Genomic DNA, 27,459 nt, shown 5'->3' with positions numbered 1-27,459 from the left:
GCAAGTGGAAAGCATAAAAGACAAGTTGCCAATCTTCCAAGAAGTGGACGTCCCAGCACATTGACCCTAAGGTCAGACCGTGCAATGCTCAGAGAAATACAAAAAATATATAGAGCTATATATAAATATGAAAATATATATATAAGCGCAACATGTCAGACCCTTTAGGCTTCACTGAGCATGTTAAATGTTAAACTCCGTGACAGCACAATTAGAAGAAGTCTGAACAAGTTGAGTTGGTTTGTTTGGACCTGGTTGCCAGGAGAAAGCTTCTTCTTTCTAAAAAGAAGACGGAAGCAAGACTTGCGTTTGCAAAACTGCATCAGAACAAACCGCAAGACTTCTGGAACAATGATCTACAGTATCTACAGATAAAACCAAAGTGCAGTTGTTTGGAATTAATGCTCAGCGCCGTGCCAAACAGCACTGCAGCAGAAACACCTCATACACACTGTCAAGCGATGTGGTGGAAGGATGATGATTTGGGCTAAATGATTTCTGGGCACCTTGTAGTCATGGAAACGACCATGAACTTCGCTGTATACCAGTTTTATACCTTGTAATGACAAGTCACAAGCTGGCCAAGTAATTCTAATATTATAAACAAATCATATAAAAAAAAAAAATTACAAAACATGTTGTCCTCCTACTATTAGACCGGTTTCTTTCTAAAAGCTTCAGCACAGACAGAACATAATAACCAGATCTAACGGTTGCCAGGACACATGATAGATACGTGCTGCCAACTCTATTTTGTGCCTGCAGACACCCAAACACAGATTGCCATTATAGGAGCAATAAGGTGTTCACATGGAAATATCAGTGCACTTAAGGAAACCTCACATGAAGCAATTCCTTACTAAAGCTTTTAATTTGAGCTGGTCAGACACCACGGCTGGACTGAACCAGACTTTAGCACTCGGTGTTGTCATATTATTGCATGTAATTTACACCCACTATAGAACAACAAAGTGTACATTTGAATTTACTAGCCTCTATTGGGTATAAGCTTTCTGAAAGCTGATGACCTTTTCATGCTTCCCTCTGGACTACTGAATTCTGGGTAACTTATTACCCTTCATCTGTACAGCACATTCCCCGCCAGCAGTTCCAGGTCAGCTATGGCATTATGTCTACAGCTGGGACTGCCTGTTCACACAAACCTTTCCTGCATTCTCACTCACTTGTGCTTTTAGATCTCAATCAGGGCACATCGATCATCATAGTTGGCAGCACAAAGTACATTTAAAAATAATAATAAAATCAAATTGGCAGTTTTTTTTGGCTGACATTTTCTGATGTGTCTCATTCGCTATTTCTCAGCACCTGGGTAAAGTTTTTTTTCCTATCCTTGACCCCACAAGTGCTTTAACTTTCACATTAAGAGTATACCATTGAAGGTATTTGCGGCTGAAAGCAATACTGACATAGCATTTTATTCCATCACATTCAAACTATCCGGGGTAAATCAAAAAGTCCAATCTAGATGACTTTTTCTTACTTCCATTCCTGTAAGTCATTTACATTTGCTCATGGAGGTCTACTTGCTCAGATGACCGATAACATATTTACACACACACGACCACAGTACGCATGAGATTAGTGTCTGAAATAGCAACCCCCGTGTTCAGTCATAGCAAGCCCTTAAAAAGGATGTCGTATTGCTCTCCCATTGCACTCGCGTGTCAGGTCAGAGCGCTAAACTTAGCTGGGCTGCCAGAGCGTATTTCCTGCAGCGTTCTCACTTTAGGTGGCATCCTGAGTGATCTCATGAGTCTATCTATACTTCCTTTAGATACGACAAGCATTAGATTATACACTCTAAATAAGACTATGAGTTTTACTGGATGGATTTTAACTGCACACTTCGTGTGTACTTGTGCTGTAGGGTTTAGCTCTTTTTATGGCTGAGCAGAAGGGTGTTTAAACAAAACAGCGTTCCACAGTGTTACTTGGGCAGATTCATTGTTCGCGGTGGGTGTGTGTGTGTATGTGTGTGTGTGTGAGGCCCGGGAAAGACCACATGTAAAGCAGCTCAGATTGGTATGTCTTCATACAAACATTTGCAAGCTTCTTGCGCGTTGTTGTACAGTGCAACTAGGTAACTGCTTGTTGAGAGGCTGCTTTTCACCCAGACGTTTTTCTTCATCTGAATGTAAACAAGGCTTGATTTCTTCGCAGCAGACTAAACAGGAGACAGTTACAGTGTTAGTATCTTTCGACAACTTTGCTCGGTGTTTTTTGCTTATTGGAAATGCTGTAGGAAGACGGTGTGTGTGTGTGTGTGTGTGTGTGCTCTAGGAACTAGAAACTAAACAAATCTACTGTAGATGGATCAGTTTAGCTCAATCAGGGAATATGTGAACAATAGCACTGGACAGGCCAGGAGTTAAGACGAATCATTTCGCATAGACACCAGATTAATATATAAATGCAACCAAGTTCTGCTGACAAAACATTAGTGTCATTTCTTTCCTAACACCTCATTCAACTTCCTTACTCCTTAATGACAGTGCTAATTCTGACAGGAAGTCTAGGTTTGATATCATAGTAACAAGCAAAACAAAGTTTTATCAACCCCAGTCTGAATAATATTTTAGGTTTCACTAAAAATTCAATTGTTCTGGTTATTCTACTAGTAAACATATTTTACTAAGGACTGATCAGAGCTAAAGACCGGAAAAGCTGTTAATCACCATTTAAAGTATGAAACAATGAAAAACCAAATAAACTTTGTATAAAAAGTAGGTAAGATCTTTTAAAAATCAACTTAACATACATCATGTAATTAATGTTAACCAGACATTTTAATAAAAAAAAAAGGATTTAAAAAAATATTGATTAATCACATCACATAGCTAAACCCTCACTCTCATTCACTTACTCATCGTCTATACCGCTTTATCATATATTAAGGGTTGCTGGGAGCCTGGAGCCTATCCTAGGAAACTTAGGGCATGAGGCAGGGTACACCCTGAACAGAGTGCCAATCCATCGCAGGGCACGGACACACTCATTCACACACTACAGGCAATTTGGGAACGCCGATAAGCCTAATCTGTGCATGGAGAAAACCATGGCTAAACCTGTAATATTTTTTTTAACTTTTTTTGTTGTTTTCGCAGCATCAGCAGGAGGAGACTCGTCATTTCCACGCTTCTTTAAATATCGCATATCCACATGTCAATCTTTATTCATTAATTATATTTTTATTCAAATAATTTCACAATTTGTCTCTGGGATCAGGATGGCCTAGCTAGTAAACACATCCTTACCTTCAATCACATTAATCAGTTAATAAGCACTCTAGCGCCATCCTTCTGAAAGACAAGTGTTTTTTACATTCATTCACATGGCCAACCTACAGTGTAATGTGTAAAAAGTATTGTGCTATTGCTGGATACCTGTATGAAATTTGTTGCTCATATTAAAGCCCTGGTCACCGGCACTTGATATCTTCTAATCGGGAAAATTGTCAAATCTGGATATTCTTTCCATTGAAAAAAGTGTGATGTTTCTTTAAGTGATAAGTGCATGCACAAAGCGTGGAGGAGGAACTTCACGTCCATCCTGTGCCAGGTCACAGGCTATATTTGTACACATGAATTACATTTTTCTTAAAAAGGAATCTTCAAAATCTTACAGTGATCACCCACACAAACCCTGGGAAAAATATGTTTGGGAGAGAAACTAAAGATATAAACCATCGATTAAAGGAACAAAAAAAAAACCACCAAAGACCAGCTGCAAAAACAAGATATCAGCTCTGCCACATTTGTCTTGACTGCCATCATAGTGCACAGTGAGACATGGGGCAGTTCATAATACCTTATGTTGTTAGAGAAGAACGCAACTGGAGTATTTGGCTTGAAGCACTGTTTCAGTTGTTCAGCTGTTCATTTATTTATGACTAACTACATCAAAACATGCCACGTCTTAAACCGCTATACAAAGTCAGAAGCTTTATACCAGAGACAAAATATACGCACTTCATCTGTCCACTTAATGTCTTAACTGCTAGGTTCATTTTAGAATAGACACAATAATGTCACAAAAGAAGTACTTTCTCCTCAAAGTGTGTGCAGATGCTCCTGGCCTTCAGAATTCTGGGAGAATAGCACAGGCAGGAATGTAATGTTCCAGACACCCAAACAGTGCAGTGTTCCCGCCAAGCTGCATACTTGAGATGAGTGACTTCATACCGAGGCAGCAGCACGCTCTGTGTATGCAAAACACACAGCCATGGCAACCGAAGTGACGTCAGGAACATGATATGAACTCCTCTCCATGACCCACGGCATTTCTTTCGCCTTAAGAGTCAGGAATGAGCTCACCGTAAGCGTTCCATTACATCAGAGCAGTCGCACTTTATACAGGAACCAATCAAATGTAACCGTGGGACCCGGGTAGACCGGCGCTGTGCTGTTCCTCTTACAAGGCTTTTGAAATGTTTTGTCTAGAGATAGGGTTTCCGCTGCGTGCATGTGAGAAGTGGACACAACGTTTAGAGACAAGCTCAAGTACAAAGTTAAGATAGCAAGGTTTTCACCAGAGGAACAAAACTTAAGGAAGGAAACAGGCACTTGGCTGTTGAAAAAAAAAAATTGCCAGTTTCATTAGACCCAAATATAGCAACAGGCAGTGAGAGATTGGAGGCCTAAAATCTTATGTACAGTATGTCAAAGCTTGGGAAGGAAATTATTAAAGGTTGAGCAACGTATTACATCATGTGGTTCCATCAATGTTCTGTTTTTGTGGACAATATGTGCTTAGTCTTTTTGTTCCTCCAAATTCATTTATGAAAAAAGACGACCAGATAAATAATCTTTATTCACACTAATTACAAACCAAAAACTGTATTTGGTAGACGAGATATCCATCACTGCTGATGACGTTATGCAGCCTGTGTGCCAGAAGCTCACCCAAAAATTAAAAAAATAATATACAAGACCCCAAATTTAGGCAAGGTTTCTCCCGTTTGTGGACAGACTCGATCTGTTGATTTAATTAGATTTTTGGGCATCGGGTATATGATCAGTCTGATGCTTACCAAATTTGTGGAAGATGCAAGCAGTTTCTATTTTCTGCAAAATCTATGGATTTGTCAATTTTCTCCCATGTAACATCTGTAAATAAACTGACAGATGGCAAAAAAAAATTGGCTGTGTGTGACTTTTTTTTTATTTATTTATATATAGTGAGGTCTTCTTACCTACAAAGGACAAAAGGTGGCTTTGCCTTGCTCTATCCCCGGCTCTATCAACTAATAGTTGTTCGTATATTGTACCGTTTTCATATTAAAAGTTAGTCGATTATAAATAATTAGGTCAGATTTAAGCCAACTAGTTTTAAGCCCACTTCTGTAACCAGCCAAAAAAAGGGAGAGAAAGAAATGAGGCATTTTTATAAGGCATTTAAATTATTAAAGGAGATCTTAAAAAAAAAAAAAAAAAAAAGGAACAAAAGGAGACAATATTCATAAACTTTATTAGATAGTCATCAACATTATCTACAACACTTAATACAAAGAGGGTGGTGGTCTGCAGGCAGGGAGGACACAAGAACAGAAAGCTGAACATAACCCAGCAAGCTGGATATCAGACAGGAAACTACATTTGCACATCTAAAAAAAGATTATGCAGTAAACTGAGAACTGAGAATAGGCTGGGCAAAAACTTTAACGTTTTCTCATCAGTAAATCGAATTTCCCCCCTTATCAATACCAGGGGAGTCAGTGGTTAGCTCATGGGCAAGGCACAGTACAGTAGTGTCACAACATATGCACTTTAAGTCCCACTTCTGGACCATTAAGCCTTCTCCTCAGCACTGACTGATTAAAACAGCGTTTTTTCACAAATATGGTAAAATAAAGTGTGCAACAACAGAAAACTGATTAGAAGGTAAGAATTAAAAAGAAAAGAGGACCAACAGCTAAACAGCCTGCTGCTTTTACTATTGTTCATGAATGTTGCAGAATTTCACAGTGATGCCATCCTTCTTTTCATTTAAAACCATGTCTCTTTCTCTAAACACAATCGCTCCCATGGACAGGCACTTCAGATATTACAGTGTAGTCTGGGAAAGGGACGTATTAACTGTAGGAGCAACGAGGCAGGCCATTAGAGTATGCTAGCTTTGTAAAGTCGTGCAAGTGCTAGCCTTTCAACCTCCATTACAGACACAGGGGTCAAGTCCCGTTTTCCCAAGCCAGACAGCCAGGGTGCTGGAGTTAACACCAGGCTATATTTAACCTGCCAGGAGGAAAGGGGGAAAGCAATTGCCACGCACTCAGTCTGCTACAATGAGTCAATTTATATTGGCATTCTGCTTAAAAAAAACACCTTACATTCAGATGCATCTCTCCTGCTAATTCTGAAAAGGAAAGACAAGCATAGGAGATTAAAAAAAAAAAAAAATTTTAAAAACATGTCTATAAATTCATGCTCAACCAAGTTAGCAGGTACATCACTGATGTCCTGCTAGACCACCTACAATTAAACATCCAGCATTCAAAAAGCTAAACCCAGCACACGTCTCCATGTAGCTCTAATTAAAATGGCTAAGGAATGGCGGGAAAATGAAAACTACAAAAAGAGGCAACCATCATGGCCAACAGCTGAGGTTTCAAACTCGGTGCAATTTTCCATCCAGCCATGCGGACACGTTCTTTTCTGGGACAGCTCGTGTCACAGGGTTCAGTGCGTCTCCCATTGTGTATTCAGCATATGACATGACAGAAGCAAGCCACAAAACAAGGGTTTAAAAAAAAAAAAAAAAAAAAAAAAAAAAAGTGGATGCAAAACATGACCGTAAACACTTCAATTGTGAGACCGAGGCGTCCTAGGTGTAAAAATAAAAGTCCCAAAGTACCAAAAACCAAAGTGAGGAGAAAAGCAGTTTAGAAAAAAATGAGTCCGTCAAAAAGAAGGAAAAAAGAGAAAACGCATCCCAGAGAGAAAAGCCGCTCTGCCTTACAATAAGTAAAGACACTCATTATCATTGATAGAGCAGGTAGTTCTTGAGAGAGGCAGGTAAAGGAAGTCCATGTATTTCAGTCAGTCTCTCCCGGCCCAATGCTAATCTCACTGAACGTCTGCACAGGTCCATGAGAGGCAGGGGCTCAGCTGCAGGAACAAAACACAGAAAACAACATTACAAAACCACACAAAAACAACCCACACATTCACAGTAAGAACAAAATTCCTCCAAAATAAGGCTTTCAGTCTGTTTCCGCTACATCATCTGTGTTTCATCTCGGTTCTCACTGTACCACCTGCTACACTGCGCTTACTTCATAACCTCACAAACTGCACTCCAGAGAGGGTAACATTATATATAAGCAGCAGCACATTCAGGCTTTTGTCCAAGTCACCCAACGCTGAAGAAAAAAAGCATTACAAATGCTGTGACACAGGGCCTGGATTTGCTGCAAGCCGTCTGACGCCGACAACTCTAAGCGGCTGAGTAATGCACTGGCTGTGCTCTCTCAGCCAGCTAATCTCACGAGAGGAGACGAAAAAAAACACATGAACACCTGCATCCTGAGCTGATGTGGCACATTAAGGCTGCATTAAAAACATCTTCCTGAAGTCAGACCATCATTAAAATGTTCCTACACATCGTCGACTCACTCTATTCCCTGAAGGGAGGCTCTGTGAGAGCATTTTTACTGTCTGAGGACGTTCAGAGCATTGGGGGGGAATAACAGACGTGTGTGATTAGACAGGACGCAATTGGTGGTCAGGAGTCCATTTCCTTTTAAAAACAGCGTTTATTGGAGAGAGCTGAGAACTGGCTAGACTGCTCATACTCAGCTGCGGCCTTCACATTACTGGACCACATCACACGGATATCATACAGCAAAGCTTGAGTGAGCGTGAGGGAATAAAAAAAAAAAAAAAAAAAGTTTCATACCACTTCAAAAGACTTTGGGTGAAAAACTAAGCACCGTATTAGTAATTACAATTCAAGTCAGTCAAACTCAACCTTCAATTTCAGGATTATTACAAAAAATAAGAAATTTTGATGTGTTCCGTCTGTCAAATCTCAATTAACACACAACGCACACATGCTGCTTTATTACTAATATTAATCTTCATATGCAAAACAGCTTCAAAGTTTCAGATCTTTCAAATCTGGTTAATCTAAGATCGTAGCACCGCTGTGGATTTACAGGGCCTCGTTACAAAACCTGCATTTTAAATTGCAGCTCAGTAAACGAGATACACGTCATCGCACCGCCAACTTAAAATGTTTTCCTGTTAGCCGAGCTTGCCATCTTCGAGTTAAGCTATTAAGCGGGTTATTTATACACACCTTGGGCGTGGAATAATTGTCAAAAAGTTTTACAAAGCTGTATGTGTGTATCACTGGGTGAAGTTATGTTACAAATGCTTCCTGGAGCAGTAGACAGGTTGTAAAAGTATGAGGCTCATGAGATCTGGCTCGATATGAATTTCACATGTGGTGCGTTTGCTAAAGATGTAAAATAAATCAGCCTCGGGCTTCATTTTAAATAACGCTGTCAAAGATCGAATTACGATTCACTGCTAAGCCGGGACCCAAATGACAGAATGAGTCTTTAAAACATGACTAGGTGGGGGAAAAAAAAGAAGAAAAAAAAACCTAATCATTAAATCATTAAGGATAACTAATCCAGCGGCGAGAGCGCATATTTAAGGAGCAGATCCATATCAGCTGTGGAACAATAAAGTGCAGTGGAAAACAGACAGCGGCTAGACTAGGAAAATAACTTCCCTGATATTTGCAAGACTTAACAGTGATGTCACTTTTTTTTCTCCCCCCATACAACCACAGATGTCTCTACAGAATATATTTCCATACACTGATGACACCTACAGAACTCTTCAGGTTTAACAAACCACAAACATTTAAATTGTAAGCAATTTGTAGTACTTACGATCAAGTCCATTGAGGTACCGGATTCTGATTTCACAATGTCCCCAGACTGCACTTACTACAGGGTACAGTTTTCTGCCCTTCAGCCCTCTGAAAGCCACCCCCAAATACTGTCCATCCACAATGAAACTTAAAGTGCCCTCGTCCATGTCCAGCACCACCAGAAACGAATCCGGAACAACAAAAGTTTCGTCTGACTCCAAAAAAGCTGGGTAAGTCTGGCTGGGTAGATTTTTGCCATCATGGTAAAGTTTGTTTCGTCCCAGGTCCCAGCCCCAGGACTCGTTGTTGTTCCCTACCAGTGCCGAGTATCCTACCGAGTGCAGAGGGGCTTCCCCAGTGGCCACACCCACCACAGCATGAGTGCCGCGCTGGCGCAGCGCCCAGAAGATTTCCCAGACGTGAAGGCCACGCGTGTATCCGACACGACCTCGTATGGCGTCCGTACTCTGTGCCACTGGGTGGCGATGGAAAATGAGCTTGTTGTCCTCTTTGACGAAGATGTTAAGCGAACGATCGTCGTTGTTCCACGAGTGCTGAACCTGAATCGTGGTGGATGCAGGCGGCATGTCCAGTAGCATGTCCAACCGTGGCGGTTTGCTGTAGTCCAGGGCCTGCAACTGTAGCTTGTGCGGCCGAGTCGTGGGATCCCGCATGTCCACGGTCTTAATGCCGCCTGGAACCTTTTGCCCCATGCTCCGGGTGGTTCAGATAGTGCTTTGCGTCTCCCTCCCTCCTAAAACCAAGCCAGGAACGGCAAACAGCAAAGACGGCCGGGGTTCTGCTCCTTCACCTCAGCCCCTCCACAGACCTCAAGAGTAGTCTGTTGTTTCTGGATCGAGTGGCGCAGGAAAAAAAAAAAAAAAAAAAAAACGGGTCAAAGTCGTTGCCAATTACCCCACCTGTAATAAACAAGGAAGAACATGGCAACCATTAATATTCAAATTCCAAGTCAGAAAAACAGAATCGTTAAACATGGACGCAAACTGTGTTCCTCTGAGCCCCACACATACTCCGTGCCAATGTGTTAGGCAGGTGTTGCATAACCAGCGTGGTTTAAAATTTGTGTCGGTTACATCCTGCAATTCTCAATGCAGTCTTCAAAACAAGGCTTTCGCACATCTGTCTCAAGACTCACTTGAAATTTACAGCGGTGTTCGCATTTGGATTCTGTAGCTGGCTATGAATACAGTACCAAGAGATTCACAGTCATTCTTTTGATAATTCATTCACAACAAAATGCAATGAAAACTGTGTAGCCTTGGAGAATCTTGTTATTCCTATGTCCTCCTTGTGAATATTACATTACACTTAGTTAATGCGACTGGGGGATTTCTCACTGTAACATTACATCACATGATGAGGCAGTGCACACATAAATCACCACTGCTTACCACATTCAGCACAGTCGCCACAATTTTTATTTTTTTTTTTAAAGGGGAGGAAGCAAAGGCAAGCCATTTCCTCTTTCGAGCTTGTCTAGGCAGAAGATAACGGGAAAAGCAATAACATGTCTGGCTTTAAAAATATATAATATGCAGCTGTGTTGTTTTCAGGAAAACCCACAAGTGGCAATATTCTGTCTGGCTCCCAGACAGGCCGTGGCAGAAAAAGATGACAAAAAAGCTCATTATACAGGCTGTCTACTTTTACCAGTACAGGCTGCGATATCTTTATCCGCAGCCCTGCGCTATATATACACACACACAGCAAAGGCAAAATGTCTTCGCACAGTGCACAACAGTTCTAAGGAGCAGCAAAAGACAAAGAGAACCAAGTCCCCCCGTGTTAAATACTGGACCGCTCAAGGGGGCCAAGTCCTAATTGAATTGTAGACAAGAATTCATTGAGAAGCGTCTTGGTACTTGTTCTGAAACAAGTAAACAACCATTTAAAATGGGTCATGCCTCTCCGGTGATGGCCAGAGCAAAGAAGGACTAGGAGAGAAGGGAAAAAGAAAAAAAAAGAAGAAAAAAAAAAGAGAAAAAAAAAAAAGTGGGTGGCGAATTTGCAAATACAGACAATTGCGTTTTTTTAATGGCTGTCCAACCTTTAAAAAGTAAGTAAATGTGTTAATTTGCAACTCAAGGGTATTAAAACAACTTCTTCCACTACACTAACAGGAAAAAGATACAAGTCTATTGTCTACATGAACTAGAAAACAAATCTGAAATGAGCTTCATGAAACCAAATGATTACATGTCAGCAGTATTATAGCCAAGGAGCTCGTCTGGGTGGAAGAGCACGACACATGGAAGAGTCACCCTGCTGTCGTGCTGCTTCGACAGGTTTATTTTGGTACCCGAACAGCGGCTCATGCTGCTGGTCAGAGCGTCTGGCCTCGTATGTGGGGAACTGATTGAAATGCACGGAACGCCATGTGGATTTGCAGGGTCTGAAGAACACTGGCCGCTTTTGTTCCAACCACATTTTAATACTGATGCTAATAAGAGCTTTTCCTGGAACCAGATTTAAAGGATGATGTGCCAAATTGGTGCCACTTTGCTCTATAAAGCAGTCTCTACTGGCCATGCCTTTAATAGAGTAATGGAAGTCATGACCCAAATCATTACAGCCAAAAGCAGTCGCAGTGCATGGTGTAGCACGGAGCTGAAACATAGACAGGTTGTACTCACACACTCGAGGCATCTTACAGATAACTGCTAATGCAAGAGTGGGAAGGTAGAGATGGCAAATAATGGTGTAAACAGAAATGTCCCACCTAGACAGACGTGGTAAAGTAGCAAGCAAACAGTACATTTCCTTGAGATTTTTTTTTTTTTTTTTTTTTTTTTTTTTTTTTTCACCCTCCAATTACTTGGTGGCAGAAACAAATCTGGGAAAAAGGAGGAGTGTTTCTACAGTATGCTTGCAGTTTTGGTTATAGCAACAGCGCAGGCTCTTGGTTTTCCTCTTAATTATTCAGCCATTTGCCAGTTTAACAAGTATAGAAGAAATAAAATGCCCGAGATGTATAAACGAGGGGACTCTTGATTGCTCAGAATAACAGTTACGAAAATTACCATCAAGGTAGTACACCAGGGCCATGATCAGATCACCGGAAACGCTGGCCTCTCAGGAACTCCTTTAATATCCCAAATATGTGGAAATGGTTTGGAGCGAGATCAGAAGTGTACATGGGGTGTGGCAGTAACTTCCAGCAAAGTTCCTGTAATTTACAAGTGTTAAATGATTGTGTGTACATCATTTCCCACAGACAGATGCTTCTCTTCCGAAAGTTGATTTTCAAGGATCAAGTGTTCTACTTGTTCAATGTTCACAGGGAGGTCTGGAGTGGGCCTTGAGCCACCTGAGCTGAGACAGTCGTTCACAGATGTATGGCCTGCTTTAAAAAGTTTGTGCCACTTAAATGTTTTACCGTAACTAAGAGTTTCACAGTTCTGTGCATGTCAAATTAGTTTCATGCCTTCATTCAAAAAATGTTGTCAAAAAGTGCCGGTTTAACTTTAATGCCCCTTATGTAGGCACACGGACAGACACGGATGTTCAAAGGAAACAATTAGTAACACACTCCAGTTACAGTCAGTCAGCTGCTGATGCCTTACATCAGTTTATGCAAATGAGGAACTAATTACAGCAAATGGGGAAGAATTAACACATGCAAAATAATTTAGAATGATCACATCATGAAAAAAAAAAATCCCTCATCTGGACACACACATACGTGGTTTGTTTGGTGAGAACAACACAGCAATTGCACCCAAGTGTGGACCAAAACGACTGGTCTGAGACCGTCTCAGCAAGGTGGTCTCGGACCACTTCCAAAACAACTCTGGAGTGAGAATGTTATTCGACTATGAATCGACCCAGCTGTAGAAAGTGAATCAGTTTTGTACTTTAGGTTGTTCGCAGATGGTACATTGTATTCTGCTCGATCGTGTTCTGGATATCTGGAGCAATGAAAGAGGAAAGAAAATTAACTGTGATGCAAAACAAAACGATATTTATATAATTAATATGCCAACATATTAGCTTTGTGTTGTCAATCACAATATTTCTTCTACTTTTAATATTTCTTTTAGGCAAAAAAAAGGTGCATTTCATTTATTCATCTACCAAATAGACAACAAACCAAAACTATAAGTTTGGCTCCGATTCAGACTAACTTGGATGACAGTATTATTTGATTAATTGCCCCCACCCCTCAATCCCCAAAATAATCACACCATCATATCACAGTGAATTTGCACTGCATTACTTCCAGAGGTGTTCATGAGGACCAAAATATTAGACGCTCCCGTAGAATTGCTCGATATGCTTGTTTTGCTGACTCACACATCTCGCACATCTACATGCCTACGTCAATTAGTGCAACCACACACACTCCAATTCTGAGAAATGTGATTCAATGCAAAACTGTTTTAGCAGCTCAGATTAACCAGGAATGTCCTGCTTCAAGTTAGCTTTTTTTGTGCTCCTGCATACCAGTCAAACTTGTATTATTCAATTTAATTTTAAATTTAGAAAACTTCACAGAAGTTTGCTTATTATAATTAAACTGATGATTAATTGGTGAACAATGGCGCTACCATTAACAGCTTGAATAAAAAGTTTGTTTTTGTACAACAGACGCAAGCATGTCTGAACAGTGGCAAGAAAAAAAAAAAAAGGTTTATTAAATGGGGAGAAAAAAAAAAAGTTGAAATATGAGACTGCTTTTTGAAAGAGCGGAGTCCTTCCAGTGAACTTCGGATGAACCCGGGCTCACCCTGGATTAAAGCAATAATGCAATTCAGTCACATGCCAGCATACTCGCTGGGCTGCAGAGCTGCCTACACAGCAGCCGTGAGAAACATTCACTTGGTACACTCCCTCACTAGACGAGTCCAACAGCCCAAAAACAGGCGCAGTCATAATTAACCCAAGGCATTATGCCGAGCTAAAAACATATAAGCACTGTAGAAAAACTGTCAGGTCAAACTCTGACTTGACTCGGTTTTTACACACACACCCAATGTGATGAAAACATCCTCACCCTATGGTAAGAATTGACAGTGACAGGGCTCACATCCTCAAAAAGACGCACCAAACACATGGGCGCTTAATTACTACACAGAGCTCTTTGCTGCCGTTAAACATTTCTCAAAAACTGACTGCCTAAACTGTAGTTGCTTGTGAGCTAATTAATCAATTCAGCAGATCTACACATTTTCACATTCCTGAACTTTAAACAAGCTGACGGGAACTGAAATTCTTGGCTGTTCTTCTTAACTCGACTCTGTGGGGTCACATCCCTTAAATCACTTATGAACTGTTAAGGCACTACCTATGGATTGGTACAATGAACCGTGATCAAGCCATCTAAAAACACCATTTATCCAAGAGCTGTAAAGATTTGTCAAACTGCTATGATTTAGCAAAATGATACAAAAGCTATAAACCTGCCTCATACTTCTATAAGACAGCCTGGTATCTATTACAGCATACTATTTACCAGTTCAGTCTTTAGGCTGCTCCCGTCGAGGGGTCGCCACAGCGGCCCATCTGATCCACACACGGCTTGTCACAGGTTTTACGCCAGATGCAACCCTTCCATTTTATCTAGGCTTGGGACTGGTACTGCATCCAGGAGTTTAGTAACTCATGTTCTAAAATGCACAAACCTCCTACAACCAGCTACAATCCACCTTTAAATAATAAAAAAATTGCTACAATCTGTTTTTAGTCAGCAACTCCAGGACTGTGCAATAGACTTGAGTCACTCCTCATATTTTTATATTCTGCTTCTAAAAAGTCAGGCTTCCTTTAATTTTTTTAATGTGGTCTTGAGAAATAGTTCTCTAGGTTTCCTAACTGACTTTTTGGCGCTCCTATTTGGCAAGGTTTTGTCTTGCATTTTTAGCCCAGTCCTTGTACCTGACCAGTTTCAGACGAACTGTTTGTTAAGCCACTCAGTGACCTATGAATCATTCAAGCATAAGAAAAACGTATAACCTGGGGCATGAGTCAGTGAGAAACAGGTGGAGATGACCGATGATCAGGCTGGTGATGCTAATAAAAGGAAAAATGAGGTTGTTGCATAATAAATGCAAGTTTGCGAGTTCGATTCCTGGGTGATGCTGTAACCCCTCGAGGCCGGAGATCTAGAGGGAGAGGATTGGGCGAGCTCTCTCTGTAACCTCTCGCAGCCGAAGGTCTAGAGAGAGCTTATTGACCGAGCTCTCTCAGAGGGGAGGTATGAGAGGTACTTTGTGCTCCCACATTAAATCACGGCTCTACAGCCAATCAGGGGCGTCTGTGAGCTTACACATGCGAAAGGAGCGAATAGCGCTGTCCTCCGAGTATGTTACGTCGCCCCCAACGGTGTGTGAGTGAGCCGTTCGAAAAGATGCAGTCGGCGTCATGTGGTTCAGAGAAAACCACAGAGTTTTCAGCCCTCCCAACTGAGTGGTAGTAGTAGCCTTAATGTGGGAGCCTCAGTGACTGGGAGGAATTGGACACAACCAAATTATTATTATTATTTTTTTTTTTTTTGTAAGTCCATCTCTAGGCACTTTGCATCCTGTTGCAGTTAAAAATTCGTCTTATTTCTTTAATTTAATCTATATTACATAATTAAATTAAATAGAATAAAAAGGTCTTATCCTTTTAACAAGCAAATTATTTAAACCTATGAATTCTCATACTGCAGCACTCATCCGGGATCATGAGAAAGCCCTGTTAGGTTTTACCGGACATCACATTTCAAGAAATATCTGTTCAACCTTGGGCAACCCCTCATCTACATTATACTGTCAAAATATATTTCTAAAAATAGTTTAAAAGGTGAACTGCGCATAATAGGTCCGCTTAAGAAATGCAGATGGATCTCCAGGGTGCGTACCCAAGTGGGAAAAAAATTGAAACCCCAAAGCAAACAGTCCCATTTTAGTATTGCCCAGGTAGATTCCACTGAGATTATGATTTCATACAAGATCCCCTCTTACAGGTGTTGCTCAACTCTACTGTTGTCTGGAGGGCATGGCTTACCAGTAGATTATTTGCATAGACACAAACAGTGCATTGAAAAGAGGAGTTAACTAAAATGTGTGTAATTTTATATATATATATATATATATATATATATATATATATATATATATATATATATATATATATATATATATATATATATATATATATATATATATATAAAAATAAAAAACGCTGGGTATTTCAGCTTCAACATTAACAGACACCTCGAGACTCATGTTAACTTTTTAGAGCAGGCTGATTTTTAAAGGTCTCATATTTTACTACTCCTTAAGCAAAAAAGAACCTAACAAAATATATTTACTTCATTCCAACCCTTTTTTCCTTTGCCATACTAAACATTATTGCTGATCGTGTTCCATGAAGACTTTCCTGAATTCTCTTTAAATTTATAAAAGCATAATTTACATTTGCTGAATTTAATTTGCAGACAGTGATGGAAATTATGAAATTGTTCCTTCCCCCCAAATTTGTTGGAAGCTATACTGCACATTAGAATGCATAGATCAAATATTTGTGGCATATAGAATAACTATTACACACACATGCATTTTCTTTCATTCGAAAAGGTTATGTTAAAGATTAATGGCCCATAAATGAACTTTCACCACACTTTCAAAATCCCCTCTGTGGATGCTCAGCAGTCAACTTTCATGCAAAGCAGTAACACCAGCTGCAAACCGCAGAAGCATTGGCATGTCATTTCGCTTCAATTGAAAGATGCAGAAATGCACAAAAGTGCAAGCCCAAACCCGTAGCCATACACTCACGGGCGATGAATAGTGCAGCCATCCACCATCATTACTGGTGGAGACATAATAAAGACTACAGAGAAAATGCCATTTTAAAATAATGCATGCACAAGCTTATAAAGAATAATGACCAAAACCTACACCAAGGGGGATTAAGAACAAACCAGCATGCGGCTGTGCAAAAAAAAAAAAAAAAAAAAAAAGGCCTAAATGCCAAAGAGAATACAGATGTCCTAAATGTGGCAAAAATGACATGTTCACAGATGGAGAATATTATTTGTTATAGTTTTTAAACGCCTAGAACAGTGCCAACTTGTAGACAGGCAAAACTAATGCTCTAAATCACAATCTCTCCATTTATAATGTTAAACATATTTGGTTCTTTTGTTAAAAAGTTGAACATTGATTTATGTATCAGTAAAGATGTTTGTTGATTTCAAATAATAATAAAAAAAAAATCAAAACAGTTTAATAACCACCATATTTTACAGACAATACACTAAAAGGTGTTTCATATGATCCCTCAATAAGAAACCCCTTTTTTAAAGACCTTTCTGAAATATGCTCTTCGATAATGGTTAGTGGTTTACCATATTAAGACGTTATTGCTTGTTAGAACAGTAGAAGATCTTATCACCTACCCATATCACAACAGTTCACCAACAGGTGCCATAAAACAAGGTCAATGACTTATAATAACCCTGCATGGCACTAGAGTTCACAGGAATGTCTCACTTCACACACACACAGTCTTAACTATTGATGTCAGGGCTAATCAAAAAGGATTGAGCTTTATGTTTAAAAAAATGCAATCTTATGATCTCCAGAGGATATGGCGAATGCTTTTCTACATCAACACTCTGGTGGAGTCTGTATTTGATTGTCACAAAAACAGGAAATGGCAGATTCAGCAGAAAACCAACTGATTCCAGTCACTGACTAATCAATAATCAACCTATTCATCCTTACATTAAAGCAGAGTAGTCAAATCACATATATGTGTGTGTGTGTGTGTGTGTGTGTGTGTGTGTGTGTGTGGTGGGGTTTTCATTCCAACCAAGCAGAAGCCACACCTGAGAGTCTATTCAAAGCTAAGAACAACTGAAGAAACAGCAGGAAATCAGGTGTGGTTTCAGCTTGGTTGGAATGAAAACCTGCACACACACAGAGACATACAGGCCCTTTCTGGAAAAGAGTTGACACCTGTGCATTAAAGAACATACAACTCCACAATACAGTGTAATAAAAACAGCTATTGAATTTATAAATGTTTTTATGAATTTGAAGAAACATACGAGCAGTGAACACTGCTCTTAACACTACAACAGTTCCACAGCCTTATACATTTACAAACTTTATCCCATCTCGAATCAATTCTCCATTTATAATCTTCCTGTATGCAATATTTTTAAGCATCTGAAATGTTAAAAAATGCTAAACGTGTGCGTCTCTACACTGTTCACTATAAGCCAGGGATTTATTCAGTGAACAGGAAACTATTCAGATATTAAACTCATTATTTAAATGTCTACAATAATATCCTGAATCTTTGTTGAAGCCCTAGAGCTTTTTTGTTTCCTGAGTTTTTCCACTGACAGAACACATCAGGTCCAAGTAGACATATTTATGGACCGACTTGTTTTCGAGTTTAAGTTTTAGATAAAACAGATTTGATTTAAGAAAGTAAAATAACCTTATCACCAGTGTTAGGGACGTTATTTTTTAAAGTAATTAACATTACTTGTTAGACAGTAATTTTGTAATCAGTTACATTACAGCGTTACTTTCTGATAAAAGTAAATAGTTTAAAATTATTAAAAACTATATATAGTATATATTTATATAGTATAAAATTTTACATTGCAGAAAATGAAAACTCCTTTGTGATTCCTCACGCATGTTGTTTTAGTTAAAATCTTTATAATTATTCCACCATCACCCAGCAAAGTTTGGCCCATTATCTGTTAACTATTAATACCCCTTTCGCGCAGTGGCCGCAGGTATGGTTCATCATGATTCACCGCAAGTTTTGGCGCCATGGTTAGGTTTGCATCTTTTCACACGTCGGTCCTCTCATATTCAAACCGCATGGGCGAGATAGAGGTATAACAGCAAGAATAAGATAGGGGGCGGGTTATCGGGACAGGGCTTGTAGGACCACACACACACACTAAATTGTCTGAATAACAGATTACATTTTTAAAAAAGGAACTAAATAACTAAGTACTTAAATGGCAGACATAACACGTTAGAGTACTTTGATTCCTTTTTTGATGTAACGAGTAATCTAATGCGTTACTTTGTAATGCATTACACCCAACACTGCTTATCATTAGAACAACTTGATAAATACCTGGCTCTAGAAACATGATTACTACATTGGAGGAGCAGAAAGCCTATACCTGCTGCAAACTTTGCTCCAATTTGGAAACATAATAGGGGATAGTGTCACATGCAGCTCTTCAGCCATGCTGTCTCAGTGCAGTTTCCCAAATTCAACTGTAACTGCTGCAATTATAGGCACTCATACAAACAGCATAAGCACTATAGTTTGTTTATATACAATTACAAAAAACACCTGCACTAAATCTCTCTTCTTTTTTTTTCTCTCCCTGCAGCGTGTAGATAACAGTTCTCCCCAAAACTCAAGTCTGTTATATTAATCAACATACAGGCAAGAGAAGTTACAGATAATCATAGTTGGTCTGAAACTCTCATTTCCTACTAATTCTTACAACAGACACAGAGGCAAGTGCTGATATAAAAATGTGATGTCTGTGTTTAACCGCTTTACCATATGCCATTTAATGAGATAAAGCAAGATTTGGCATTTGCTGCAGAAGCTTTTTAGAATTTCACACAAAATACAGAATAAGTTACTTTCATCTGCACTTATAGTAAACCATCACTGAGAAATGCTTGTGAATACAGTGGCAAAGGGGAAATGCACATCATGGAAAAAAGTAATGAAAAAGGTTGTGTAAAAATAGTTGCATAAGCCAAAACAATTGAAAGGATTTACAACAGATTTACAGAAGTTTTATAGACTATAATTTTCTATGTATTACCAAGTGCATGATAATAAAAGACCTTTAAATCACCAGATGTACACAATCCACATTTGGTGATGGCAAAAAACTTTATTTAAAAAGCCATGGGAGAAAGATGGGGGGAGGGGGGGGATTACTTTGTGAGGCAGATGTTTCTTTCAAATCATGTAAACAAGAATAAAAAAATTCTAGTGGAGTCACAGCACCTGAAAATGCCAACTTAAGGAAATTAAAGATGAATATGGCGTCATCCATCCAGTACAATATAAAAAAAGTACAAAAAAAATAGAAATATATATTTTTTAAAAGGGGTGGGGGGGCATTACAAACACTATTTCTCTACTAACAGAGGTTACAAAGCATGAGAATTTTTCTAAACTGACCAAATACCAAAGGAAACTGTCCTGACTTATTTATCCCCTGCAGAGGGAAAGGGAGACAAAAAACACCACAACATACTCTTGAAGTACATATTCGTCGTCTCCTAAGGGCATTATGTGCTGACCTACATTAATTCTGCCATTTGCACTGTCTTAATGTATATGCTAATAATTTAGGATGATAATACAAGCCGGCAACTTTCTTCCTAATGGCATTTGGGCTTTAGATTTGGTGGTCATGAGGTTTACAATATGTGCATAAATTTACAAAGACTCGAGAAAGATCGTTTTAATTTTTTCTGATTTTAAGCTATTTTCAGGAATACACCCTCCTTTTTTCTGTATGTAAAAGAGCATCCAAACAATTTACACAAATTGAAAAGAGGCTTACTATTCGTCAGTTCTCTGGTTTGACACTCTTGAGGGAAACCATTATAGGTTCTCTATAAAACCTAAGAAGGAAAAATGTTCAGCCTGCCTGTGGAAATTAAGAAATATTAACACAATATAAGAAAATAAATAAATAATTTTTAAAAAGTCCCCTTTAAATACAGTATACTCCTTTAGTGCTCCATTCCGGCACACAATAGTAAATGTCTCATTAGCACCATCTGTCAAACCCGCCTTAATGAACTGTGAACATTACGTTTACAATTTAGTGGCAAGATATTACAGACATACCCTTCACCTGACTAGTCAGCTTTAGAAAATTGTAGTGATTTAGAATATCCTCAAACATTTACAGTGAAACTAAAATCAATATTCACAGCATATTTTCAGAAATACAGGCTTCCTTTAATTTTCATATTTACTGAAAAATAATTGCTTGATTAATTAGACTGTAAATTTAAAAAAATAATTACACAATCTGAAATATAATGCTGCTGCAGTTCAGCCTGGTGACTTTGAATATGCAAAATCTGGTGTAAAAATGCAGGCATGTTTTGTAGTGATAAAATTATTTGGGTAGTATGCAAGGTTTCAAGTCCACTCGAGTCTCTGGAATCCATAATCTTACTGCCATGTGTTGATTTATAGGCTGTGGGCTGGGCTTGAGTTTTGCATACATTTTAATACTTTTGTTAAGCTAAAGACTTGCCCTGAAGCAAACAGTAAATGGCTGGACCATTGCATATATAGGCTATAGGAATTATTATTGGTAGTAATGTATTGTAAATTAAGCATGGACAAGTCATAAATCCATTAGCAAAATCCCCAGGAACTGACCAGGCAAAAAACACCATTAGGTGGTTAAGTGCAAACACAAGAGATAAATTCCTCAGTCACTGTCATTTCCAAGCTTGCACATCATGTCAGCATGCACTCGTCAAAAATTCTGAAAAGCTTGTTTGATCTCTGTGCAAGCTGAACGGTCATAGTCGATTTGCATACCACAGCAGGAACGAGTACCATACATTACAGTCAGTATGTTTACATCACATTGTGTTAGACCGAATAATTGGCTTCATACTCTGATTCATACTACCCAAAGTCAGGCTAGCGAACCCAGATAATGTGATTGGGAGTTGAAGCCCAACTCCCAATCACTAGGCCAATTTCTGTGTCCAAGTGACATACCTCAACTGGACACAGAAATTGGCCTAGGTATTCAGCTCATGCTCCACAGTTCTCGTGACAGGCTTTAAACCAAAAATGAACAAAACACGGAACAGAGGGAAGAAGCCACCAACAATAGGCTTTCTGCCTTCGGACAGTACCACAACCATAAGTGACAGAGCGAATCTCGTTTGTACAAAAAAAAAAAAAAAAAATGTGTACAGCACGCATGAAATGTACAGAGCTATAAAGCAATATGATTTTGCCAATCGACATGCTACTCAATGTGCATGGCTTGCCTGTTTTTTGAATCTATACAAAAAGTTCTGCATCAACTGATTGTTGTATTTATACGGAATATTCGATCAATCATGAGTTTTATGCTGAATTTGAAAGCATTAGAAACCAAGGTTTGCCTGTGGAACATGTATACTGAAGTGCTTACTCTAAGACTTGCATTCAAGAAAAGAAAAGTTGCTTTCCAAATACAATTCATCCTATTGTACTGTGCGCAAAATTTATTAAAAGCAAAGCTAACCCAAAGTGATGTCTCTTAGCCATCTGTGTTAAACTTTGTAACAATAAAAGGTGTGTCGATGACATTTGTCCTCAACGACCCTGTGGTTCACGTTCCACAAAAGCCTGCAGTAAAGATGCATCACTTGCAGACTTCACATAACTCACCAGACAATTCAACTGTATTAGACTCTCAGAGGATCAACACTCATTAAAATGTGTAATGTTTAGTCCAGAGAATCTGCTTACCTTTTAAACTCACTGTCTGCTTCCACCACACACAGGCAACCAGTTTCTAGCTACAGGCACATGTGACTACACCAGTGCTCAAATCAGCTTAGTGGAAGATCAACGCTCAATAGGCCTCGGTAAATGCTGAACACTGAACCCCAAAGCTTGTTAGCCTGAATTTTTTACCAAATTAATCCAGTTAAATAACTCAAGAGTGCCAGGCCAAGTACAGGCCTGACAATGATGACATCATCAGAAACCGAAACCTCGGCGACACGGTAAACAGAAAACAACATTACAAAGCACAGATTCTGCTACCCCACACACACGCCTCAGAAATTCAGGAAGTGCACTTCAAAAATAATTGTGCATATGGTAAAATCGGAAAAATCTCCAATTAATTTACTCTGCGGCCAAATCCTTATTGTCCACTACTATAGGAACACGATCACTTAAGAGTGTTATCTAACCAGCCAATCATGTGGCAGCAGCATGATGCATAAAATCATGCAGATACAAGCCAAGAGCTTCACTTTAAGTGTATAGGTATACCAACTGAAGTGGATAGGGAGCTTACATGTACATGCATTTTTATTATGTAAACAAAACATATTTTTGCAAAGTATTAAAACATATGCTCTTAAAGGCCAAAGATAGGAAATAGGTACGTTAAAGAAGCCATCAGTGCCTTGTAATTCATATTTTATATACATGAAACGGAAATATCACCAACAGGATAAAGGATCCACTATGTTTACGGCCTGAAACTTGATGTCAGGTGAGGATACTTAAAGTTAAAGGCAACCAATTATCCATATTAGGGCTGTGTTAAGCACTAAATCAAACAATCGCTGATTATCTGGTGATAAAATCGCTGATAAATCAGTTTTCTCTAGGCCTGCACAGCAAATAATTTATTAACTGTTAACATAGTATAGTGTTTTTCACAACACTGATATTGCAGTCCTCTGCATTATGCAAGTATACCCTTTAACCAACCTGAACCTGTGTGTGTTGGAAGCTTGGACAAACTGCACAAGTCCAGTACAAGTATTCCTTTAAGAGTAGGCCTGCCCACTCAGGCAACAAGAGAAAGCTTGTCCTTTCGTACATGTAAAACTAAAAAGATGATCATCATATGAGAGTTTAGCTACAAGTATGCTCTAGTACCAGTGCATTTTTTCTAAAAGAGTGACTTGATGTTAGATTTCTGTTACATGACACCATGAACTATGCAGTGGTGATCTATATAAATAAAAACCTGTACATTAGATACCATACATAATTCAAAAAATAATAATTAAAAAAATGGAAATTATCCCAGACAGGCTTTGATTTATTAAACAGCTCAAACCTAAGCTTCTTAAATGCAAGTTTCTCCTTGCAACAAAGGTACAATATTAAACAGGTAATTCTGGATGCACCAATTTGCTCAGCCGAGTGGTGTTCCATTGTGTGCATCTCTCAACTCGCCAAATGCACTTTTAGTGTGAATGCAGAAATCAGATATAGAGCAAATGTGGCTTTCTGGGGGGATTCATTACTATGCCACTAATGGAAAAAAAAAAAAAAAAATTAAAATCAGTTCCCCGATATTAATTTCATATTTCTAGATCTGTTGTATAGAAGTAATATGACTTATTAGCCTGTGGCTTCGTGGCTTCACAGCTGTACTGATATTTTGTATAAAACACACACATGCGCCCTTAAATGTTGTTTCATTATAATACTAAAATTATGGCTGGTCATAAAACCAATGTTCCATCATACAGTCTTGGAAAGTACAGTATGTGTCCAAGAGTGTGCTAAAGTGCGGCACGATCGGTTACCAGGGTTACTCTTTAATTTAATTTATGTTGGAACACACCGTTCAAGATGATCAGAAACCAGAAAACACCTTAAACACTGACTTACTAGATAATACTTAGGAAAATTAAGCGTTAACCTAGCGTGCATTAAAAAAAAAAGGTGTTTAAAGTACAACATGTACAAACTCTTAAAAGTATAAGCACAAGTTTTTCATGGCTAGCTCAATTTAAACCAAACATGTTATCAGCGATAAGGAAGACTAAACACTCCATCTTATCAGTTCTGGTGAAGAGGATCAGTTACTGATGCAACTTCTAACAATCAGCAACTGACATTAAAATCTCTGAAAAGACATCACACCATAAATTCTTGGTGTGAATGGTCCCCCAGGGGTGTTCTATATGGTTAGAAAATATTTATAGTTATATTCACTAAATATTTCCGAAAGGGAAAAAGCACATTGTTATTTTCTCTGCAGAACCTTGAAGTTTTACAACAGAACAAACTGAAGAACCCTTTAGGATTTCTGAGGTAAACTAGCCACCTACTTTTCCCTTAAGCTGAGGACGTGCTTTGTGTAGGTTCGACAGCGGTTTTAGTAACCACCAAAATCTCACTTTGGAGGGGGGGAAAGACTGAAGAAAAAAAAAAAAAAAAACACTTTCCTTTAATTAAGTGTTGCATGCTAAGTTGAAGTGAGAGACTAAACAGGATGCCAGTCCCGACACTCAAAATGAAAGCGAAGCATGTAGCCGGCATTTTCGTTTTAAACTTCAATAAATAACTTATTGCTATTAACAAGTAGACCAAAAAAAGTGTCAAATATTACATAACCGTGCGGTACTAATATGAAGTGCAATATGTACAAAGCGCTGTTCCCATTTCCAAATAAATGCTTGTGAATAATAAACTGATCAGAGCGAATACGACATTCGATGTAGCGCTTGAATGCAGCATGTTTGTTTAACCGCATCAGCCGGTAGATCAGGTAATGACCATGTGTGAAATTGTTCATTTAAGCTCGGTCGTGGCCAAAACATCATCTTTTTAAAAAAAAATCTGCTCTAGTAATAACCTCGTTATCCGAACCGCTGTGATATTTACCGTAGCAGAGGGTTTGATTTAACAAACCTGAGTCAGGAGGCATGTTTTATTTAACACTACCGTGCAGCGTTCAACAGCACCACAAGTTGCGCTCAGTGAACGCGCCCGCTTGCTTACCTGTCCTCGCGGGAAGCTAACTAATTAAACAGTCTAGACAAAAATTTTAGTTTTATATCGTTTAAATGAACCGAGGTCACGTCTAGGTTTTAGAATATTATCTTGTTATTAATGACCCAGGTGTTACTCCGGTGAAATTTACATCTTCGAATACAGGAAGTGTTCACGTCGTGCACTCGACTTGGTTGTTTATATTTACACACAAAACCTGTAACAAAGGGACGTTACCGCGTTCATTCTCAATAGGATGATTTAACGCGATTTAAGGCATTGATTAACAACACACTAGTTGTCCTGTGTAACGTTTGGCTACACAAACATCCCAGTTCAACAAAAGCCTCGCAATTTGCGGACACAGCGCCAAACACACACACACACACTTACTCAGACTTACCTGCAGCTGATGTGGCCTACACGCGAAAATCAAGCATAAGCCAAGCAGCGCTTACATATGTGTCTTTTAAATTGCATTCCTGCACAAACCCATGGCTGTCCTGCTCCTTTGCTTTTTTTAATCAGGACTTCTATCAGAGTGATATGATGGCTGCTACACCGAGAGAACCAGCCCTTGAGGTCACGTGGTCAAATAGCTCCCAGCTGCTAAGACCCGCCCACCCAGCTGCGTCCCAAATCGCCACTGCCTGACTAAATAGTGCTCAAATGAACCGCGTTACTGTCTGAATGTCTTTCGTCATTCATGTGTAAAAGTGCATTTGATATACACAGAGATCATTTATGCAATTTTGAAATGCTGTTTGTACAATAATGTGCATAATATTTTAGTGAAATATTTGAAGTGCACTAGGATGCGGTTCTGGACAAAGTTCTAAAAAGAGTCAACCGGTATATCAGGTAATAAGTGGAGGTCATAACAAATATATATCAAGCTATATGTTTCTCAACAAAAAAAAAGGGAGGGTAAAGCTACTTCACAGGTGCACTGATATTCCCAAATTTAACAACTTCTCCAAAATAAAATTATCTTCCAAGGAAAAAATATAAAAAGTAGATTTTTTACTGTGTACCTAAAATATTAAATAGTACAAGAATCAATTAGAGACAATTTGTCTGAATTCAGTCCAATCTAGCTTTGGGCATCTGAAATTCCAGGCCTAATTTGCCAAAACTATTTCTGTATCTATTTGATTATTATGATGATAATTATTATTAGTAGTAGTAGTAGTAGTAGTAGTGGTAGTAGTAGTAGTAGTAGTAGTATCATTAATAGTAATAACATTAAAGACTCTTTTCACATGTCAGACATTATCCATAGGTTACACACTAAAACCACACTTTATATATATATATATTTTAAGAATGCTGGGAATGATAATGCAAATCATCTTTGCCAGCCAAGTACATGTACATAAAGCAAACAATAGAACTGTGAGCTGTTGAGCTACAGGTGTATCCCGTCACATCAGCTTTCATGATGACTACCACTTCTGCCCACCTGTTCTCAAGCCCCCCCTTGTGTTGACTCACAGCATTTCCCTGCATGCAGTGGCTGCTTTCCATAATGATTCAACTAGCAACCAGGCTCATTATGACAGTCTAAACCGTCTGGAGGCCTGCTCAACTTCTCGAACCTTTCACAAGACTGCCACACCTTCCTGGCTAAAGTCTGTTGTTTGCAACTGTCTCATTTTCTGGAAGGAATAAAACGTGGCCCTGTTTTTGCCAGAAGATAATTCAGTCAGTCTGAGGCATTTTATAAATGCATGTTGGTAAGGAGGCCTGCGCAGCAGAGAGACCAAGCAATAATGTTGAGATTAATAGGAATCTGAGTGCTTTGGAGTGATAAAAAGGCTTTACTGTCCCCTTGTGTTCAGGTTGGCTGTGCACACCTCAGCCACAGAACTTCCCAAGCAGGAACAAAACATCAGAAACCATAGCATGTCTACTATTTAAAAGATTATTCCCATATTTCACTTTGTCTGCCTTATTTGTTGGCAGTACATGCTCTGTTACTTATTTCTGTGTATTATTATATTGGTGTTTCAGCACATAAACCAGAATGTTATTGACTCA

The 27,459-nt window shown here is 39.0% G+C and overlaps 1 protein-coding gene across 2 annotated transcripts; it reads right to left on the bottom strand.

Moving 5' to 3' along the window:
* Positions 1 to 5,470: 5,470 nt before the first annotated feature.
* Positions 5,471 to 25,987, bottom strand: spsb1 (splA/ryanodine receptor domain and SOCS box containing 1). Of its 2 annotated transcripts, none has more exons than XM_053483429.1 (3): positions 25,823 to 25,987; positions 8,921 to 9,821; positions 5,471 to 7,124 (listed from the first exon to the last, which is right to left on the bottom strand). In XM_053483429.1, the coding sequence occupies exons 2-3, from the start codon at positions 9,612 to 9,614 to the stop codon at positions 6,997 to 6,999; spliced, it is 822 nt and encodes a 273-aa protein (XP_053339404.1). In that variant the 5' UTR covers positions 9,615 to 9,821; positions 25,823 to 25,987; the 3' UTR covers positions 5,471 to 6,996. The 2 variants fall into 2 exon arrangements, with proteins under 2 accessions (XP_053339404.1, XP_053339405.1); XM_053483430.1 differs by having other exon boundaries at positions 8,921 to 9,751.
* Between the last annotated feature and the right edge of the window lie 1,472 nt (positions 25,988 to 27,459).

The sequence above is a fragment of the Clarias gariepinus genome, chromosome 22 (assembly GCF_024256425.1).
Source record: "Clarias gariepinus isolate MV-2021 ecotype Netherlands chromosome 22, CGAR_prim_01v2, whole genome shotgun sequence".
NCBI lineage: Eukaryota > Metazoa > Chordata > Actinopteri > Siluriformes > Clariidae > Clarias > Clarias gariepinus.
This window is presented reverse-complemented; position numbering and strand designations above follow the sequence as displayed.

Coding starts and splice junctions, on each gene's coding strand:
- spsb1 (XM_053483429.1), bottom strand. CDS start 9,614: ATGGGGCAAAAGGTTCCAGGCGGCATTAAGACCGTGGACATGCGGGAT. Junction 7,125..8,920: donor GTACCTCAATGGACTTGATC/GTAAGTACTACA, acceptor TTGTTCCTGCAG/CTGAGCCCCTGCCTCTCATG.